The 20,789-nt window shown below is 63.4% G+C and overlaps 2 protein-coding genes across 2 annotated transcripts in view; one reads left to right on the forward strand and one right to left on the reverse strand.

Moving 5' to 3' along the window:
• LOC111141488 (Cdk5 and Abl enzyme substrate 2) overlaps positions 1-13,541 on the forward strand; it is a 14,328-nt gene extending 787 nt beyond the window's left edge. The window contains exons 2-11 of the mRNA XM_022494082.1: positions 3-58; positions 7,302-7,373; positions 7,447-7,539; positions 8,167-8,244; positions 8,669-8,777; positions 9,286-9,451; positions 9,802-9,905; positions 10,283-10,389; positions 11,117-11,321; positions 11,445-13,541. Coding sequence (XP_022349790.1) covers positions 3-58; positions 7,302-7,373; positions 7,447-7,539; positions 8,167-8,244; positions 8,669-8,777; positions 9,286-9,451; positions 9,802-9,905; positions 10,283-10,389; positions 11,117-11,321; positions 11,445-11,585 — 1,131 coding nt within the window. The 3' untranslated portion in view covers positions 11,586-13,541. The remainder of the gene's footprint in view (positions 1-2; positions 59-7,301; positions 7,374-7,446; positions 7,540-8,166; positions 8,245-8,668; positions 8,778-9,285; positions 9,452-9,801; positions 9,906-10,282; positions 10,390-11,116; positions 11,322-11,444) is intronic.
• A 110-nt stretch (positions 13,542-13,651) lies between these two features.
• On the reverse strand, positions 13,652-14,788 carry LOC111141715 (ribosomal protein S21). The gene is made up of 6 exons (XM_022494497.1): positions 14,711-14,788; positions 14,452-14,514; positions 14,305-14,368; positions 14,097-14,168; positions 13,797-13,852; positions 13,652-13,716 (listed from the first exon to the last, which is right to left on the reverse strand). The coding sequence occupies exons 2-6, from the start codon at positions 14,499-14,501 to the stop codon at positions 13,707-13,709; spliced, it is 252 nt and encodes an 83-aa protein (XP_022350205.1). The 5' UTR covers positions 14,502-14,514; positions 14,711-14,788; the 3' UTR covers positions 13,652-13,706.
• Positions 14,789-20,789: the final 6,001 nt, after the last annotated feature.

The raw sequence follows: 20,789 nt of genomic DNA on the forward strand, positions 1-20,789 counted from the left end.
CCGCGCCCGCCAGCCTGGGCCTCGGCCTGGGACTCGGGCTGGACGGGCAGCGCCAGAGGTGAGTGGGACCCCGCGCCAGATCTGCGCAGGGCTGGGGTGACCTGACAGCCCGGGACACAGGGTCGGGGTGACCTGGGGGTCATCGGTCCAGGGGACGGTGGCGAAGTGGTCCAGGGCCCCATCTGCATAGGACCTGGGGATCAGGGTCATCTGGGGCCCTGGGAGCCCATGGCAGAGGGTCGCACATGACTTGGGGATCAGAAGGGGACCCTGCTCCCCTGGGAGCCCCAGACACAGGGTTGGGGTATCTGGGCCTCCCCAGCACGAGGAAGAGAGTTTTGCCAGGGTCCCATGAGTCTCAAGATGTGGGGGTCAGCAGTCCTCAGGCCCTCTCCGTAGACACAGGGGTCATGGTCCCCTTAACTCTGTCAGCCCCTGTCAGTTTTCGGGTTCCCTCAGCCCTTGTCAGCCCCAGACGCACAGCCCGGGCAGCTCTGGACACGCCCCTCCCAGTCCCCAGACTCAGGGACTCCCAAGCATCCCTTGTGTGTCTCCTTGCGAACGTACTCTGCGCTGGACGAACCTCCGGTCTTCCCTGCACTGTACCGTGTGGCCTTCTGTGCTCGCCGAACCTCCCATCCTCCCAGCCTGCTGGTCCCTGGTCCACCCCGTTACCCCCGTGCTGACTGCCGTCCTCCCCACCCCGTCCCCTCTGAGCTCAGTGCCCCTGGCCCTGTCCATTCCCAGCTCGCACTTACTCTCCCTGCCCTGATTCCCGTTCTAGGAAGCCCTCAGCCCATCCCAGAGCAGGCACCCACCCCTGAGCCCTGCCCCTCTAGGCTGCTTGTGCCCAGATGGCCCCTGGCTGCCAGACACCCCACTTTCTTCTCCCAGAGACCCTTCCTCAGCTGCCCGCAGAGCTCAGCGTTGGGCGTCCCGGCCCCCTTGGCACCTTCCCCTAGACTCTGGGGCTATCCCGTACGCTCCCACTGCCCACCCTCACCCTGGGGCTCAGGACTGACTGCTGTCGCAGTCCTTCTGGAAGGGCAGTGCTTAGGCTTTGCAGGGCAGGCCCTCCTGAGGCAGCCCCCGCGGGTGTGCAGGGAGGGGCTGAGCGCAGAGCCCTAGGGCGGGCTGGCCCACAAGGTCGGGCCTACGCCTCGAGTCCCTGCGGTTCAGAGGCTGCTCTCCTCCCCTGGAGGTCGTCACGGCTGCCTCAAAGCCCTGGCCCTCAGCATGGAGGATGGCGGGGTGAGTCCAGACTGCAGGCTTGCTTGTCCATTCTTGACCTCACATTCTGAGTTCTCGCGCGTGGCCCACGGGTAGGCGCGTACCGAGGTCACTGTCGCACCGCGGGCGGAAGTTATTTCCAGCTCTGCGGGGAAGCCGCTGGCTTCTGGGCAGGCCGGGGTGCACCCGTGGACCTGACTCGTGCCACCAACAGGCCTGGCCCGGGCCGCAGAGATGGGGAGGGGCTAAGCGAAGCTAGGAGATCATCCGGCCAAACCCAGCAGCTCAGCAGCGCGCTCCTGCCGTCCCCGGGCCGGGGACTGCTTCTGCAGGAGGAGGCCAGTATTAAGAAAAACCTGTTTTACCGATGGAAATCAGCCCATTTTAAAAACAGAGCCCCAAAGCCTACTTGTCCTCTTCCTCAAAGTTGTAGTGCCAGCCCAGAGGATGGTCCCCAGGTCACACTGGGTCTCTGGAGTCCCTCAGTGGTGTGACGAGTCAGGGGGCTTCAGAGGGAGGGGCATCCCCTGCCGCCAGGCCCGAGCTTGCTGAGAGCATTTGTGTCTGCTCCCGGCCCGCAGGCGCCAGGCCACCTCCTCCGCCTTGGGGACGCGTGTGCCTTCTGGGCAGACCGCACGTCGTTCTAGGCTCTGTTCCGCAAACTGGCAACCCTGCTGCGGGCCAGACCCTCCAAACCAGCCCCCGGCACCCTGCCCCTTGCAGCCACACTCTAGGGAAGAGCCTAAAGGGGTGTGGGTGCTGGAGGCGGCGCCTGTGAGCAGGAACCCCGCCAGGCCGAAGGGGCTGCTGGTGCTCCCGCCCCGCCCATACCTGGGAGCTTGGGAGGACGCTGGCGTGGGGTGGGGACACGATGTGCATCGAGGTGCCCTTTGGTTTTCCTGCTACACCCATGCCCGTCCCTGTGTTCCTCTACCCGTAGCCTGAGCCCAGGCCAGCCTGAGCCCAGGCCGTGAGCCCTCTCCCGCCGCTCCCACCTTCCTGCCCTCTGGGGCCACACCTGCCTGTGCTGAACGGTCCTTCCCGGGCCCTGCCCACAGGGAGCCGCCGCAGAGTGCGTGAGGGGCGGCCAGCCAAGCCCGGGGGCTCCGAGCTGCCGGCCCAGTCCGAGCATCAGTAGTATTTCCGGAGTGGGGGCTAGTGAGGGCCTCCTCCTGAATTCCGTACTGCGTGTGCACTGGTCAGACCCGCTGTCATCTAGGTCCACCCATCAGGGGCGCTGTTGTGACCGTGGGCAGGAGTCTCTGTTTGCTCCTCTGTGAAGCGCTTTTGCCTTCTGCACTACCTACCTGAGGGGCTGTGTGAGGTCCGGCGAGCTCGAGGGCCGGGCGAGGGGCGGCCTTGGCCAGGGCCGGGTGAGCAGACAGGTGTCAGCGGCAGGTTACCTGGTGAGTGCTCCCGCTCAGCCCACGGCGGGGAAGTTGTGTCACCTTCGGGGTTCAGCCCGGTGTGGCTTTTCCTGCCACGCCAGTGAGCAAGTCACTGGTGTCCACACTTCCCTCCTAGAACCTCTAACACGGTGTTTACTTTCATTTGGACACCGCGGTCACTTGAGGCGAGCAGGCGGGCTTCTGGGCTCCTCCAGCTGGCAGAAACAGGTTTCCAGGCCCCAGCCGGCCCCAGCCAGACCCCCGCCAGGCCCCACACCCTCCTCTCTCCTAGAAAGCCCCAGAGAGGCGCAGCTGCTGAGCAAAGCCCCGGAGCTGGGCACCGCTGGACTGCAGCAGTGCTTCCCCTTGCCGCCCTGGGGGACGCAGGTCTGAGATGGGGACGGGGCGGGGCTGTGCTCCCTCTGGAAGCCCCAGGGAAGGAGGCTTCCTGCCTCCCCGAGCTCTGGGTGGCCCCAGGTGGCCCTCCAGTTTCTGCTCCGTCTTCCTGGTGCTTCTCCTGTGAGTCTGTGTCCGAACCCGGCCTTTCCTCTCCTTGCACAGACCCCAGCCATGGGGTCAGGGCCCACCCGACGGGCCCCCTCTTCATTTGGTCGCATTTGCAAAGACCCTGTGTCTAAACAGGGTCCTAGTCACAGATGTCAGGGTTCAGGACTTCAACATAACTCACGGGGCAGCTGCGACACCTGGGGGCGCAGCTGAGCCCACCACAGCCCTCATTAGTGTCCAAGGCACTGAGGACAAGGCAGGGGAGCCAGGGGCACTGCCAGGAGGCCAGGGACGTGGCTGCATTTCCTGGGAGCAGAATGCCTCACAACTCTGGAGGACTCCCACTGGAGCGATTCTGAGAAGGACCTGGGGTTTCGGCTGCCACGCTGGCCAGGAGCCACCAAGCTCCAAGTTAAACCGATTTCAGTGTAGTGGCTGGCGGTTCGCTTACGACTCTGATTTCGGGGTCTTGCCGGAGGACAGCTGGAGACGGTTGCCAAGGGCAGAGCCCAGAGGCACGTCGTCCTGTGGCAGCTCAGGGGCCTTGCTGAGACTTGGCCCCCAGAGGCCACAGCTGGGCTCCCCTCCCCGGGGCACTTCAGGCCTCTCCAAGTGGTCAGCTAGAACATGGGGTCTGTGCTTTTCCGGGCAGGAACTAGGCAAGATGGGGTGCCCAGGACCACCACTCCTTGGACAAGTATGCACAAGTGTCTGTGAGGTCAGGTGCCGTGCTCACATGGGCACGGAGCAGGAAAGGGTCCCCAGTCATGGGCACGGGTACTCTGCAGCCCACGCCAGCTGGTCTGACCCCTTCACTTGGCCCCTCACTCCGTCTGGGTGGTTCTCAGCCCTCAAACAGACCTCGGGTGGGAGCCCTTCCTTGGCCGGGCACTTCTGCAGTGACAGAGGGCGTTGGTCAGACGATAGAAACTCTAGTGGTGATTTCATGTCGGCAGGAGCATTTCACATCTGGGGTTGGGATGGCAATTCTGAGAGCAAGCGGGAGAGCGAGCAGGCCCGGGGCCCCTTCTTCCCCAAAGAGTCCAATGCAGGCAGCCTCGGGCCAGTCGCCCGCGAGTAGCCCCCGTCCCGCAGACCCTGGCCCTGACCGTGGCTCAGCAGAGAGGCTTCCTAGGCCGGGGAGACTTGTGTTGCCCAAACAGCCAGGGTCGGGGAAGGGGCGGCGCCGGTGACAGAGAACCCCGGTTTTGTTCTTTGTAGCCTGTTTGTTAGTGGTGGTGTTTTTACATGGGGTATAAAATGCGTGTCCCACTCTGGGGGCAGCTCGCGCCGTCCCCTAGAAGCTCTCTGCAGCCGGCCCCCACCCCGGGGCACCCAGACGCGAGCTTCCGTCTGCGTCTAGGCACGTGAGAGTGTGTCCTGCCCAGCCTCCTGCTGACCACGCTGCTCACCTCCAGCGGGGACTTTCAGGTAGAGCTGCTGGCGTGTTCTGTCCTGCACAGACACCTTCCTGGGGGGCAGGTTCCAGAGGCTGAGCAGGGCACCCTTGGCCGGAGCCTGTCCGTGCTGGGGCCCCGTGCAAAGCCATGGTGGTGTCACCTCGGGACTCACCGAGGGGCCGGACATTCCTCCAGAGGAACCACTGCCAGAGGTTGACTGCCAGCAATTTCTTTTAAAAGGGGCGCTGTCCCGGCGCAGCTGGGCTGCTCCATGTTCCGGGAGGGGTAGGCCCCACCTGACCACCTGGGGCGGCCCCTAGACGGCCGTGCGCGTCCACGACCAGGGCCCTGACTGCCGGCTTCCCAACCGCCTTCACTTTCTGGGAACCCTGCAGACCGGGTGCCGCCCAACACACGGTCACCTCCTCACCCAAGGAGGCTGGGATCCCTGGGAGTGTGCAGGCTGCTTCTCTCCTGCCCACAGACACTTTCCTTCCAGAATGTTCTGCAGCCAGCAGCTCATCACTGTGCCCTCACTCCACCCTCTGCTGGTGGGGACACACCCCACGCTGGGCCCCCCTCCCAGTACCTGCACATCCACCTGATCCTGAGAACACAGTAGGCCTGCACGCCTGGGCCCCCGGTGGCCCGTGTGCCCCTGCGGACCTGCGCTTCAGCTCGGGGCACAGTGACGGGCACTGTTGCAGGCGTTTCATCCCAGCTCAGACAGCCCACCAGGAACGCAGGCCGTGTTCAGCAGAGAAGCACCCGAGGGCATGCCCGAGGGGTGGCCTCAATTCCAGCCAGCCCCGCGGGGGCCGCAGGGGGGCAGAGAGGCCGTGCTCCTGCCGTTGGCAAACGCACAGGCCGCCTGCGGGTTCGCAGGTCCTGGTACCACCTGAGCAGCTGCGACCTCAGGCAGCTCACTTGCCCGCCCTGTGCCTCAGTTTCCCCACACGTCAACAGAGAGTAATAACACCGCCCTCCCACGCAGTTATCGTGAGGGCTGAGTGTCTGTGTAAAACGCCTGAGACGGGGGAGAGGTACCTGCAAAGGCAGTGGGAACAGATTTTAAAGCCCGGTGGGCTGAGCTTATGGCATCATCCCAGGATCTCCAGAAGGCGTGAGCAAGGCGGCAGAGGCCCCTGTCTCGCCTGCCTCTCCTCCAGGCAGCGGGCCAGCGACCGTGTGCCGGGCCGGGCCTCTGTGGAGGTCGCTGCCGGCCTGGGCCCCGCAAACGAGGTCCCGGGTGTGCAGAAGCCGTGGGGACACCACCTGGGAAATGCCCTGAGGAAGCCACAGGGGGCTGCTCCATGGAGCCTCAGAGCCCAGCCCCGCAGGGCCGCACGCAGACACCTCCGGGGACGCTTGGGCTCTCCCCAGGTCGGCAGCTTTCCTTGACACGGGGCCTGCCCTTCCACCTGTTCACCCCCACCTCCCCCCGCAGGCTTCGCAGGACGCTGGATGTCCTCCCGACGTGCCCCTCCTGCTGCCCATTCACCACCCCACCCCCGCTCTAGCCAGTCCTCAGGCCACGGCTGCAGCCCGGGCTCCCCTGCCTGACGTCACCCCCAAGCACTCGTCTGGTAGGCGGGTGCCCTCCCCCCACGCCAGCTGCAGAGGGAGGTCACTGCCCCTCTTTGAAGACAGGCCTGTGGTGGGAGACCCAGCATTTCACTGGAGGTTGCGCCGTGTTCAATTTTTGTTGATTTTCAGTGCGTGCCATTGTGGTCACTTTAAAGACTTATGTGGAGGCCGGGCTGGAGCTTCGAGGTGACAGCCTTGGAGCCCCCAGGACTGCCCTGGTTGTGCGACCTGGGCCAGGTGCCCAGCTGCTCTGGGCTGCCATAGGCCGTGGCTCCATGGCAGAAGGTGGGGGCTGGGCCCCTAGCACACGATGGTGACCGCCTGTCCGCCTGGCTCCTTCCTCCCGGGACTCCAGGCCACTTCTACCTGGTGAGGTGGCCTGACCACGCTGGGCCTCTTCCGTCAGCCAGGGTCCTGTGGGAGGACAGCATTGCTTCTGGGCAGGCTACAGCTCCCTGAAGTGGCTTCCTCGGCCATGTGTCCCTCCCCTGCTCCCCTCCCCAGGAGCCTGGGCTGTTCACACTCTAGACATGCGGGGTGTCTGGCGTATGCTGGCCCGTGTTGCTTAATTTCGTGGACGCCACAGCCGTGGTCTCTGGGATCCTCCCTCTCGTTGGGAACGTGTGCGGACTTGGGGCCCATCTGCATAGCTTTGTCGCAAGCAGCCCTTACTGGTGAGATGTGCGCGTCCACCCCACGAGGACGAGGAGGTCAACAGGTGACCACAGGGGTGGCCTGGGTGTCGGTAACCAGGCTTTGTGATCTTGACCTGAGAGCGCAGCCGCACAGGGTTTCTGAGCCTTCAGGCTTGAGGAGCTTCCCTGGCAGTGGGGTGGGAGGCTGTGAGCTCTCCGGGTACAGTTCCTTCAGCCTGCTGTGGGTGAGCGTGGCCGGCCCTGCCAGTCCTGGGCCAGAGAGGATGTCTGGAACGTGCTGGGCTGAGCTCCAGGAGGCCATGGGCAGCAGACCAAGGTGCTGGTCCCCCTTGGATTCTTCTGGCAAACTCTGGTCCTTGGGTGGCCCTACCCAAGGCTCAGACCTCACCCCAGACAGGCTCCTGACCCAGTCGATGGCTGGGGCTGCCCTTCAGCAGGGAGACTCCTGAGAGCACGTCTCTGGGTCTGAGAGCAGCCCCTTCCTGAGGGGGGCTGAGAGCTGAGAGCTGAGGCCCTGCTCTGTCTTCTTACAGAAGGCGAGTCGCCTCCCAGCGCTGTTCTCTTGAGTTCCTGGAAGACGCTGTGGGATGTGCCTCGGTTCAAAGGTAAGGGTGTCTGAGACCTGGGGCCAGAGGAGGTCTCGAGGGAGGAAAGAGTGATCTGGTTTTTACCTTGTAGAACCAAGCACATTTCCGGATCCCCAAGACACAAAGGCTTGAAGAAGACCCACTTCATCAAGAACATGAGGCAGTATGACACCAGGAACAGCAGGTGCCATGGGCCATGGCCAGGGCTGCCGTCCAATCCGGGCCCCCCGCCTGCAGCCCTGGAGCTGCCCACCGTGTCCCCCTCGCACCAATCAGGGGCTGGGGACCTGCCTTGTCCCCCTCTCTGGTAGCCCAGGTGAAGGGACACAGGACAGGCATGATGACACAGCGGCGGGTTTTATTTGGGAAACACGGCGGGTGGTTGAGCTACAACCTGGGGCGCGGCTGCCCCATACCGGGGCGGGCCTGGTGCGGTGGCCCTCAGGGCGCCTGTGTCTGTTGGCACTGCAGGGGGCCCCTCGGCGTTGCTGTCGCCCGCCCTGAGACGTCTGAGCCCACTGTCCTTCCTGCTGGGGGCCATGCTGCCACGTGTCCACCCCGCGGCCCTGGTTGGGGAGCTCTGTGTTCTCCCAGCAGGGGCCCAGACACCCCTCCCCAAGCATGGCCCCCAGGGTGACGGGCGCGTGCTGGTGCCAAGGAGCAGCCCGAGGCAGGTCTGCGTGCTGTGGGGCTTCAGCACGCCCAGGTGTGCGGTGGTCCCAGCCAGCAGCTTGTGTCACCCAAGTCTAGAGGAGAAGGCGTTTTCTCCCAGAAACACCTCCCACCTGCTCTGACCAGCACCTCCCCCCAGGATCGTGCTCATCTGTGCCAAGCGGTCCCTATGTGCGGCCTTCTCGGTCCTGCCCTACGGAGAAGGCCTGCGGCTCAGGTGAGTGGCCCAGGGCGGCACTGAGCTCGGCACCAGCCCTGGCACAGCTCCCCAGGAACTCTGAAGGCCTTTGGGCCCTGGTTCCCTAGCAGGGGTGTGTCCACACCGTTGCTCTGTGTGAGCTGTTTATGGCAGACGCTGGGGACGCTGCTCATGGGGCCGCTGCCCTGCGCCCTCATGCGCGCGTCAGGCGGCTGTGTCCCGTGCGTCGCTCCGGGAGGAAGGAGATGGCCGTCGGAGTGGGCATGGCGATGGGGAACCCTTCCCCCGGGACGGGCCTGGGCCAGCTGGCCAAGCGGGTGGCCTCGGGCAGAGGTCAGTGCCTCTCCATTACTGCCGACCTCTAGAGTATTCGAACAGGAAGTGCGTGGGCCTGGGAAGGGGCAGGGAGGGCGGCAGCCGTCTCCCGTCCTATGCACTGCAGTGACCTGAGGGTGGACAGCCAGAAACAGAGGCACCCGTCCGGCGGCGTCTCCGTGTCTTCTGAGATGGTCTTTGAGTTGGAGGGCGTCGAGCTGGGAGCAGACGGGAAGGCAAGTGTGGCTGCGGTCCGTGGGCGGGGTAGGTGTTTGGGGGCCACGGAGCTTGCGCTCACCAAGGCAACAAACACATGGAGTTGTGTTTCCCCCTGAATCTTCTAAAATACACAGTGTCGGTGGGAGAAAGCCCCACAGCCCGAAAACGGGCCCCGTAGCCTCGCTCAGCAGCCAGGTGAGGGTGTCCCGGTGCCGTCTCTGTGCTGGTGGTCAGAGGGAGGGAGAAGGTTCCTGTGCTGCAGATCCCACACAGGATGGCAAGGGTAGCATTCTGGAATGTTCTTGTTATTGAGAATACTAACCCCAGGGGTGCAGTGCCCAGCGAGGGGCTGCCTGGGAGCACTCGCCCTCAGTAGGTCTTTCTTTACCCATGCAAGGGTGGCAGTTGTGCGGGGCCTTCCTGCAACAGGAAGGCGTAGGGGACAGCTTGCTGAACCTCTGGTCTCAGGCCAGGCCAGGGCCCGGGGGCGATAAGGACTGAGCCCTGACACCCTTGTCTCTCCAGGTGGTGTCTTACGCCAAGTTCTTGTACCCTACCAACGCCCTGGTCACACACAAGACAGACGGCCACGGCCCGCTGCCCCAGCCCCGGCCCAGCATCCCCCGTGCTCTGCCAGGCTCAAGATACAAACCGGCCCCGGCCAAGTCAGCGCCAGCTGGCACGGAACTAGGTAGCCTCATGTGCCCTAACTGGGCTTAGGGCAGGCGGCCACACCAGCTGGGCAAGGGAGAGCACGTAGCCAACCAGGGTCCCAGTCCAGACAGGGCACCAGGCTCGGGAGCAGGGTCAGGAGAAGGGACTCCCGCTAGAGCAGACAGCCTAGGCTTCGTCCAACCGGGCACTGGAAAGATCCCGTGTCCAGCGATGGCAGGGGGCTGGGGGGCTGGGGGCCCCTCCTTGTCAAGCACTCCTTCCTTCCACCCAGCTCTCAGGGGCAGGGAAGCATGGCCTGCAGCCCCTCCCAGACCGCAGACCCCAGCTGGGGGCTCGTGGTGGGTCAGGGCTGCCCTCTGCCTGCAGGCGGCGACGCTGGGGACGTGCTGGACTACAATCCCGACCTGCTGGACGACCCGCAGTGGCCCTGTGGCAAGCACAAGAGGGTCCTCATCTTCGCCTCTTACATGGTACGGTGAGCACCACCACGTGCCCAGCCCGCACGGCCCCGGGGGTCGGGGCAGGCCGACACAAGCTGCCAGGGTGGGGCTGACATGCCCCCCCACCCCCAGGACAGCACCAGCACCTCAGGACAGGACGGGGTACACCATAGGCCAGAGAGGTGCCCTAGGGTCACTGCTGCCTTCAGCACGCACCCTGGTGGCAGGGGCTGCCCACTCTGTGCTCTGCGTCGTGAGGCGTGTCCTTGGCAGAGCTGGTGCCTGAAGCCGCCGCGTGCTGGCATCGCAGACCCAGGCCGGCATGAAGTCACCCCCCCGAGGCCTCGGGCAGGTGCGCCGCTAGGCCTGCGTGGGGCAGGCTCCCCACCCTGCCGCCTCTCCTGCAGACCACGGTGATCGAGTACGTGAAGCCCTCTGACCTCAAGAAGGACATGAATGAGACCTTCCGCGAGAAGTTCCCGCATATCAAACTGACCCTGAGCAAGATCCGGAGGTGAGGCGCTGAGGCGGGGTCTCGAGGCTGAGGCGGGGTCTCGCGGCTCCTGCCCCCATTTCCGGCAGGTCCTGTGAGCTTGACAAATCCACGTGTGCCCCCCCAGCTCCCCACCCCCCCGCCGTCTGTCCGGGCCAATAGCGGCAACTCCCCAGTCCCCCACTACCACCTCCGCAGGCCAGGCTGCCTCGAGGCCTCTCGTACCCCCACCTCCAAGCCCTCCTCCCTGATGCCCGGGACAGCACGGGCGGCGGGCACTGAGCCCGGCGATGGATGGGATCAAGGGCCGATGAGGCTGGCCCAAGACCTCACGGCAAGTAAGTGGCTCAGTGTCCTGCCCAGGGTCCTTCTGGCCCCACTGCGTCCCACCGTCCCCTCCCCAGCAGCACCCATAAGGGCTTCACTGAGGTCTAGATGCTGCCTCAGCGTGTCTGCACCACAGGGCCTTTCTGTGGGTGGTTTTCTCCCGCGTTGTCCTCCCCGCTGCCACAGGACCGCAGGGACTGTGTCCTCTGTCCAGTGTCCCCTGGAGCACAGCGTGGGCCAGCCGATACAGCTGGGAGGACGGGTGCCATGGCCCGACATCAGCCAGCTCGCCCGCCAAGCTGCAGGCCGAGTGCTGCCCGCAGGGAACGGGGCTTTCCCGCCGCCCAAAACGCGGTGTGGGGCCGGGAGAGGGTGGCTGCTTCCTCGGCCCCTGAGCACCGGGCCTCCCCGTCACCTGCAGCTTGAAGCGCGAGATGCGGAACCTTTCTGAGGAGTGCAGCCTGGAGCCCGGGACCGTGTCCATGGCGTACGTGTACTTCGAGAAGCTGGTCCTGCAGGGCAAACTCAACAAGCAGAACCGCAAGCTGTGCGCCGGCGCCTGTGTGCTCCTCGCCGCCAAGATCAGCAGCGACCTGCGCAGGGGCGAGGTGAAGCAGCTCATCGACGTGAGTACGCCCTCCTCCCCCGGACCGGGCTGCCCGCCCGGGACCCGGAGCCAGGCCTGCACCCGCTGCCCTGGGCGGGAGACAGAGCCGGCCCCGCGTAACCATCTCGCTTTTTCAATGCAGAAGCTGGAAGAAAGGTTCCGATTCAACAGACGGGATCTAATTGGGTTCGAGTTCACGGTGCTGGTGGCCTTGGAACTCGCGCTCTACCTTCCCGAGAGCCAGGTGTTACCTCATTACCGACGCCTCACGCAGCAGTTCTAGTCAAGGCCGGCCCCACTGCCCACACAGCCCTGGTGCAGGCGCCCGCACGGGCCCGGGAGGTGTTTGCAGGCACCGCACGCCCACTGGGCCCCACTTCGGCACCCAGCTGGGGCACCCGCCTGGCGGGGACTCGCCTGCCCTCTGTGACTGACGCCAGTGTCTTCACACCCTCGCAGCCTTGCAGGGACACTATTTCTGTTCCAAAGCACACTGTGTCCGTGGTATTCCTGAGAGCCTGAACAAGACGGGAGGTTTTGTGTTCTTTGCCACGTGCCTGAGAGTGGGCTGCACGGGGACCCTGGCTTACCCGTATGGCCACCCCAGCTCCGCGGCATCCTTCTTTGCGTCTTCCGCAAACCACCAGTGAAGATCTGGGTTCCCGCACCCTCCCCAACACACTGAAATTGCTGAAGTTAATGTAATGAAGCCTTGGGCTTGGCTGCAGAGATGCACCCCTGCACCCCGACGGCCTGGCTCCCTCCCGCCCAGCAGCGACTCCGGGGATGCCCGCCCACCTCCCCCCGCATCCACAGGTGGAGCTCTGGCATTAGATTGAGCCAACCGGAGCAGACTCTGGTTTCTCTCATCTGCTACTCTTCCGAGCATCGTGTCACTGTGAAATCCTGGTGCCGAGTGTCCTACAACCCAGTGGGCCTTGGCAGACACTGGCCTGTCCCTGGGGACCCTCACCTCCCCGCCAGAAGCCGTTTGCCTACGACACTCTGGACCTTCAGGATGACTGGATTGCTTGCTCTTGGCTCTTGATCTTCCTAAGCAATATTGTGTCGGAGAAAAACTGTATTTATTGTTACTCGCAATTTGGTTCTATGGGTCTTTTTAAGGGAAGAAAAATTGGCTACATGAGATCTGTTGAAGTTGTGACTTGAAACCACTTGATCCCCAAGCAGGCAGGAGATGGGCTCCCCCATGGCCCTACCTCCCTAAGGGGGTGAGTGCTCACATGGTTTCTTCCCAGGCAGGCAGGAGCAGTAGGCCCAGCTGTCATGAAAGGAGCCCATTGGGTAATGGCGGTCACCTGTGTACAGGCCTGTGCCCCTCATGCCCACCAGGGCCCGTGTTGTGCTTTCCCAGGTCTGTGTCCTTCCCGCACCCTCTGTGACCTGGTTCTCCCGCGTGCTGCCCCACCAAACACTGAAGAACCAAGGAGTTTCCCGCCTTGGGTCAGCTGGGCTCTTCAGCCGCTCCCCTGCTGCTGTCCTACGAAGCGGTCACAGGGCCCAGGCTACAGCCCCACCCCATCCTCACGTGAACTGGTGCTTCTGCGAAAGGGAGACCCCAGTTCTCACCACAGCACTTGGGCACCCGCGTCCGCCCACAGGCCAGCTGTTCCTTCCTCCCCTCCAGGGCCAGCGGAGACTGAAGCACGAATGCCAAAGCCCAAGTCCGCGTTCCAACCTCATTGATTGTGGAGCACCTCCCTGTCCTCTCCAGCGCCGCCCCTTAGCCCCCATGAACCCAAGGGGAGGGTGGAGGTTCCCCTCTGGATGGCGACCTGTCCCGCCGCCTCTCAAGGATATTTCGGGTCACAGGTGTTGCGAGGGACCCACCCCGAGTATACATCCTGGTTCACAGCTTCACCTCAGAAGAGGGCACGCGTCCCAGGGAACTTCCAGGCAACCTTAGAGCCGCAAAGACAGGACCCGTTGACGTGTAGACAGACCACCGGTAACTTCTCCGTTGGCGTGTCCTTGTGTCCCCCATGCGGGAAGCTGCTCTCCTGTGGGACTCGGCGGTCACCACAGCAAAGCCAGTACTGAAGCCAGACTTCAGCCTGACCCCGCGGCAGGTGTCTGAGGGCCTGACGTTCTCCACGCTCGCAGCGGTCGTGGGCGGGACGTGCGCTCGGGACTCTGCGACCTCATTGTGCAGTCACATGTCACGTGTTTGCAAATAGTAATGTGTTTGGTTCACAGTAAAACGTGGTTTTGCACCGTCCTCGTGGGCTGGTTGTCTGCTTCCGGCTGAGCGGCCCCTCCTCGTCAAACGCCACCGCCCCGACCCTGGTGCCCAGAGGAGCGCAACCAGTCACAGAACAGACCCACACAAACGGGTTTCACTGTTTATTTACGGCAAACCCCCAGCCTCTGCGATCGCCTCCAGTCAGAAGTTCCTAGGACAAAAGCACAGCGTTAAAGCCTCGTTCCTGGAAAGGTGCGGGGCCCCTGCCCAAACGCAGGCCCTCTGACTTACTTGGAAACGATGCCGTCGGCCTTGGCCAGCCGGAGGATGGAGTCATCGGACTCACCCTGGAAAAAGCAGGGCCGGCTGTCTCCTCTGCCCCCCACGGCTGGCCGAGCACCGGCTCGCTCGGTCTCCCGGGCTCCCCTCTGACCGCCCCGCGCGGGACGGGGGTCCTCTAGGAGCCAGGGGGGCCCTTTCCCAGCCCCCAGACCCCCGGCCGCACCCCCAGGAAGGCCCGGCGGCCGCACGTGGACCGCGCCGGCTCACGTCCCCTCCCCGGTTCTCAGCGCCGGGGAGGGACACACTCACCATCCTGCGGATGGCCCCGCAGATCGCGTAGGTCTTGAACTGGCCGTTGAACCTGCCCGTCACCTTGTCGACCTGCAAGTCGTCACCCGGTGTCACGGAGACCGCCAGGCGCCTCCCGCTCCACACCGGGGGCCCGGGGATGACCGACCCCGCGGGCCGCCCTGGGAGCGTCCTCCCGGAGGGACTGGCCCTCCGCCGCCCGGCTCACCTCGGCCACGTTCATCTGGATGGACGCGTGGTCCTTGGCGCCGATGATGCGGTTGCTGGCGGAGCTGCGGGGGATGGGGGGGCGCGGTGAGCGGGCGGGGTGGGGGGAGCTGTAGGGGCGGCGGGATTCGGGGCGGACGTCGCTCACCATTTCCGCGGCACGTACAGGTCCACGAACTCGCCGGCGTCGTTCTGCATGGCGAGGGCGCGCCTGCGAGACCCCGCGGCGCCGTGAGGCCGGGCCGTGTCCCCTCCCCGCCCGCCGCGGCCCGGGTCTCCCACCACCCCTACCCCGGCCCGGGCTCCCACGCCCCACCCCCGGCCCGGGTCTCCCACGCCCCTCCGGGGCCCCCCGCCCGCCGCGGCCCGGGTCTTCCGCCCCCCTCCCGCCCGGCCACGCGACGCACTTGCTGCCGGCACCACGAGCGCGAGCGCAGAAAGGAAGCGCGGCGTCCCCCGGCAGCGGTATTGGGAGGCGGGGCGGGGCCTCGGGGAGTGCTTCCGGGTCCCGACGCGCCGCGCGCAGCCTGCCTTTCGGGTGTACTTCCGCTTCCGGGGGCGGGGGCGGGACCTCCGTGCGCTGGGCGGCGGGGCGGGGAGCGGGGGGGTGCGCGGGGCGGGGAGCGGGGGGGTGCCCGGGGCGGCGACCTGCGGGCTCGCGAGGGCGGACGGCGCGGGCGGGCGGTGGGGAAGAGCGGCGACGCGGGACGTGCAGCAGCGTCCTGCGCCTTGGCCGGAGGAAGTGGCCGCGGACCCGGCGCGCTGGGACCCCCAGGGCGTGTGGGCAGGCGCCGGCGGGAGCGGCGGGGTTCGGGCCGGGTCCCCTCTGCGGCGGGTGCGGGCGTCCCCCCTCGGTCGGAAACCGAGGTCCGAGCAGGGAGGGACGCCGCCGAGGGTGGGGGCGGGGCCCGGCCCCGGGCAGCGCTGAGCCGGATGGGCCGGTGCCCTGCAGCCCCCGGAGTGCGCGTGGCGGCCCCTCGGCTCCCGCCTCCGCGGCGGATTTCTCGGCTCAGACCAGTTGGGCCCGCGCGCGCGCAGGGGCTGCCGGAGCTGAGCGGCTGGGGGGGTTGTCCGTGCGCCCGCCTCGCCCTGCCGGGTCTCGGCTCCCGCACCGCCTCCCTGACCCGAGTCGCTGTCCGCGGGCGCCCAGGACACGCCGCCGGGCCAGCCCGGCCGCACGCACCCTGTTTGCCAGCCTCACTCTGGGCCTGGCCGGAGCTGGGGCTGCAGGTTCCCCGTGCCTGGGAGCCAACCGACCTGTAAACAGGGCGTCTGCTGTCCCTTCCCCTGAGGTCCGGCTGAGGCCGCTCCCGCTGGGCGGTCACTCCGTGGGCCTGCAGGCCGCCCCACGCGTGCACGGACATGACCTGCTCGTGGTCGGGGGTTCACGCAGCCGGCCGGTCTGCACGTGGGTCGGCACGGCAAGATTCTGTAGCTGGGAGGCGGAGGCAGCTGGAGCGCCAGAATGCGGGAAGGGAGACAGGTCTGCAGAGGGTCTCCTCGGAGCTCGGGGCGCAATAGAGAGCGGGGGATACACCGCACGTGTGGTCACATGATTGTCCACCGGGCTACCGAGACCACACTGGGGCAAAGATCTGTCTTTTCAACAAACGGTGAAACGGGAAATCGGGACATCCACACGGATGAATGAATGAATGAAGCTGGCCCCTGCCTCACCCCGATACAAAATTAAAGTGGATCAAGGGCCCAAAACTATAAAATTCTTCGAAGAAAACGTAGAATACAAGCTTCATGGTATTGGACTTGGTGATTTTGATAGGAGACCAAAGGCATGGACAAAAACGAGACAGAAGGCACCTCGTGAAAATTTTTTAAATTTGCACATCAAAAAACAACATCAATAAAGTAAAAAGGCAACCCACAGAGTGGGAGGAAATATTGCAAATTATACATCTGATAAGGGATCAATATCCAGAATAGAGAACAAAAACGGAACAGAAAAGCAAGCGACCCAAATCGAAAGTAGACATTTCTCCAAAGAAGGTGTACGAACAGCCAGGAAGCACGTTTAAAATGGCTCCACCTCACTAATGAGGGAGACGCAGACCAAGACCCCAGTGAGATTCCACTTCACACCCGTTAGGAGGGCAACAACAAAGAGGAATGTTGGCATGGGTGTGGAGAAACCGGAACCCATGCCCCTTGGTGGTAGAAATACAACGTGTGCAACCATCGTGGGGTACCATAGTGGTTCCTCAATTAAAAGGAATTACCAAATGATAAACAAGTCCACTGTTGAGTGTATACACGGAAGAAGCGAGATCTCGAAGGGACGTTTGTACACCTGTCACGGCAGCGCCACCCACAGTAGTCAGAAGTAACCCATATGCCCACTGGCGTATGAGCAGATGAACCAGATGTGGTCTGCATGTACAAGGGAGTGTTACTCTGCCTTAAAAAGGAAGAAAATTATGACACATGCATATAGTGAAACCTTGCGGACATTACACGGGGTGGAATACGCCAGTCACAGGAAGACAAATCCTGCTCAGTCACACTTTCTGGAGGTGCTTGGAGTCCTCAGAACTGGAGAGGAGGATGGTGGAGGCCCGTGTCTGCGGAAGGGGAACAAAGTTATGTTTAATGGGGACAGAGTTTCAGTTCTGCAAAATGAAGAGTCCTGGAGAAGGACAGCAGCGATGGTGGTATGTCACTAATGTATTTAATACCACTGAGTGGTACCCGTAAATGGTTAACATGGCAGTTTTTTGTTACGTGTGTTTTATTTATTTTAAAGATTTTATTTTTAAGTAATCTCTGCACCCAACATGAGACTCAAACCCACAACCCCACAGTCAAGAGTCTCTCCCTCCACCAGCTGAGCCAGCTGGGCGCCCCATGTTTATTGTTAACACAATTAAAAAAAAAAAAAAAGTAAGACTGTAGGACACAAACAGGTGTACACACTCCTTTCCACTAGGGCAGAGTCCCAAGACCAAGTTCTTTTTTTTTTTTTAAGATTTTATTTATTCATTTGACAGAGATCACAAGTAGGCAGAGAGGCAGGCAGAGAGAGAGGAGGAAGCAGGCTCCCCGCCGAGCAGAGAGCCCAATGCGGGGCTCGATCCCAGGACCCTGGAATCATGACCTGAGCCGAAGGCAGAGGCTTTAACCCACTGAGCCGCCCAGGTGCCCCCCAAGGCCAAGTTGTTCAAGGGGAAATTCTGTGCCCCCTACCCTATGGCCCGTGACATCTGGATGAGCCCCTCTCTTCAGAAACCCTGCTGTCTGATGTCCCACGTCCCCCTTGGAGCAAGTGGCTCCTGAAGGGAGCCAGGTAGGCCTCTCACCAGTAGGGCCCGGCCACCTGTAGAGAGAGTGTTGCCGGCAGACATCAAGAGCCTCGGTTAGGGGTGGCCTCACGGCACCTGCACTGTTCCCAGCGGCCACTGTGGGGCGTCCAAGAGCTGTGCCTGGCACTGCCTGCAGCTGTGGAAGAGGCCCTAGACCGGAGGTTCACCTGTCCCCAGCCCACTTCCCTGCTGGCTGAAGGGGGCTGAACCGCCTCCCTCAGACCCCTCGCCTCTTGCCCATGGGGTAAATTGTTCACTAAGCTTCCTGTGGGGTCTTCCAGGTTGGGGAAGGGCCAGAGGTCAGGCAGTACAAAGGGGGGGGGGGCAGGAGGACCTGGCACCTGAAGACGCTGTCAGGCTCAGCCCCTTTGGCAGACCCAGGGCAGCTCCCAGGAGCAGCGGCTGTTGTGCAGGTGGTGCCGGTCGGGGTTCCTGTGCGCGCCTGTGTCTGCTCAGGAATGTGTGCCTGTTCCTGTCCCCACCTCGGGTCACCTCGGCCATCAATACCACGTCAGGATCACAAGCTGAGTGTGTACTGTTTCTCTGCCTCTTAACTGAGTGACCTTGGACAAATTACTTAGCTGCCCTCTCCTGGCTGTTAAGTGGGGGCAACCGAATTAAAGCCACCCCACGGGGCTGGGGTCGTCTGCATTGAACGGACTAACACATGCCGTGCTCAGAATGAGTGTGGCGCTCAGGGAGTTCATGCACCACCACTGGCACCATCACCGCCACCACCGTCGTCCCCACCATCACCGTCGTCCCCACCACCACCTCCAGCATCGTAATCACCATCATCACTTCCGCCATCACCGCCATCATTATTGTCGTTGTTCCGTCGTGGCTCCAGGTCATAGGACTAGACTTGAATCCTGAGCAGGTGACAGGAAGCTGTACTGGAACCACCCCAGTCTCACACGGGTCCGCATTCAGGTTTTCCAGGCAGGTGGTGGTGACCAGCAGCATTCGCTTGGTGTCTGTGTGCACCAGCTGCTGCCCGTTTTCCCAGCACGCCTCGCAGGCCCACCGCAGACACCGGTCAACGAGGCCCTGCGATGTGGGGCAGCGCCGCCTTCCAGAGGACCCTCCGCCTCCTGCTCCCATAGCAGCTGTTTCTGGGCCAGGCAGGGCCAGGCCAGCGTGAAATGCATTGTGTGTGGAAGGGAACCAGCCCCAAACCAGGAAACCCTCCTTCCAGGCCTGGAGCGGCGGCCAGGGTGAGCAGCAGGTCAGGGCCGACCAGACCTGGCCAGGAGCTCCAGCCACCAGCCCTCCAGCCTGCCCTCCATTCTGTCCAGAGGAGGCCTGGCTCCCTTCCCTGGAGCTGTAGGGACGGGTGTGTTGCAAGCTCGGGACCCACCAACCGGGCAGTCCGGCGGGCGCGCAGCCACAGCCTCCCAGCCTGACTCTGACCTGTCCTCTGATCTCAGACACGGGCAGTCACTGGCCCTCCCCGATCCTGATGAGGCTCAAAGGAGGTCATGGCGGGCGCGCAGCCCCACCATGCGGTCAACACCGCTGTCCCAGGCCCCAGGGCCTCTGGCGTCCTTACTTAGACAGAGCTCCAGGGAGCCTGGGAGGGCCGGGCCAGCTCCCATTCTGCTTGATTTTACCTAATATTATGATCTCATTTTGTCACTTTTATTATTTCCCTATTTTTTACTTATATGTCAGTTTATTTCACTTTATCTCAATATCTTACTTTATTTTGTCATTTTATTTTACTTCTGGATTGTTTTCACTGAGATGTAACCCACATGTGGTAAAAAGCACAAACACGGGTCTGGAGTGTTCCAGCCCCTGGGTGTTTGCACCTGTGCACGCCTAAGGCATAGCCTTCTGATGACCATGCATCCTGGGCCAGGGTCTTGGTGTGCCACCCCCTTCCCCACCAGACTCCCAGGAGGTTCCTGCTGGCCCCTTCCCAGGATGTGGCTGGAGGCACCCCGGAGGGCCAGCTGATGCGGGGCAGCGACCAGCGGGGGGGACACTGAGCTCGGAGTCACCCAAGACTGTCCCATCTTCTGGCCCCACCCCTCCCGCGGGGCTGGGTACAGAGGACTAAGCCAGATGACGGGAAAGGAGGCGCTTCCGTCACACGCACACACAGAGCGTCCGGATGGCTGGTCGCAGCACACGGAGGTTTGCCAGGCCGGCTGGGAGCCCGCGTGTTCCAGCCTGACCGTGCGGGCTTTCAGGTTCCGTGGAGATCGCTGCAGAGCACAGGCAGCAAAGCCCGCCAGGGCAGAGGCCAGGGTCTGAGCCCAAGCTGACTTCTTTTTTTTTTTTTTTTTTTAAAGGATTATTTATTTATTTATTTGACACAGAGAGAGAGAGATCACAGGTAGGCAGAGAGGCAGGCAGAGAGAGAGGAGGAAGCAGGCTCCCCGCCGAGCAGAGAGCCCGACGTGGGGCTTGATCCCAGGACCCTGGGATCATGACCTGAGCTGAAGGCAGAGGCTTTAACCCACTGAGCCGCCCAGGCACCCCCAAGCTGACTTCTGACCCCAGGCACAGACCGAGCCCCAGTGCAGGCGCCCCCGTCTCGAGGGAAGGCAGCACAGTAATGAGGGCGAGTCCCTGCGGGACCTGGGAACAGCCCATGTTCCAGCACCAGCCCCTACTCCTGGCCCTTCTCCCTTCTGAGCCTCTGTTTCCCCCTCAGGAGGTTGAAGCCATTCTCGCAGTCCCATGGGTGGAGGTCAGGCTTCCCCAGGAAGGGGTGGGGAGGGAATCGAAGCGTCACACCTTGGGGGGCTCCGACTCAAGGAGACATGGGGCACCCTTGCACCCACCCTTCTGCTGCTGTTCCCCCCATTGGAAATGGGATGGGGGCTCCCTGCCTGCCCACCTGTCTGGGAGGTGACCCCGCAGCAGGGCAGGCTTGGGCAGCGGCGCATCGGCAAGCAGCCCCGGCACCAGGCTCCACAGCAGTGGCGTCCGCAGGGTCTGGCCAGACAGCCGTGTGGAGGGGGCTCACCGCCTGGCATTCCCAGCGCCTGTGAACTGCGGCCTAAGAGGGGCCGCCTCCTGGGGAGGGTCCGGACCGCTGGCCTAGCACCTGTCAAGGCACCACAGAGGCAACCCTGAGAGGAGGACAGTTGTGAGCCCATTTCACGGAGTGGGAAATAGAGGCCAAGTGCCAGGAGGTCCCCTCCCTCCAGAGTCACAT

The sequence above is a fragment of the Enhydra lutris genome, unplaced genomic scaffold (assembly GCF_002288905.1).
Source record: "Enhydra lutris kenyoni isolate GAN:26980312 unplaced genomic scaffold, ASM228890v2 scaffoldscaffold6, whole genome shotgun sequence".
NCBI lineage: Eukaryota > Metazoa > Chordata > Mammalia > Carnivora > Mustelidae > Enhydra > Enhydra lutris.

What these genes read in the sequence shown, in the direction of transcription:
- LOC111141715 (XM_022494497.1), bottom strand. Translation starts at nt 14,501, where the DNA reads ATGCAGAACGACGCCGGCGAGTTCGTGGACCTGTACGTGCCGCGGAAA. An exon ending in CTGTACGTGCCGCGGAAATG is followed by an intron (nt 14,369 to 14,451) that starts GTGAGCGACGTC and finishes CATCCCCCGCAG; the next exon opens with CTCCGCCAGCAACCGCATCA. An exon ending in GCGGGGCCATCCGCAGGATG is followed by an intron (nt 13,853 to 14,096) that starts GTGAGTGTGTCC and finishes TGCTTTTTCCAG; the next exon opens with GGTGAGTCCGATGACTCCAT.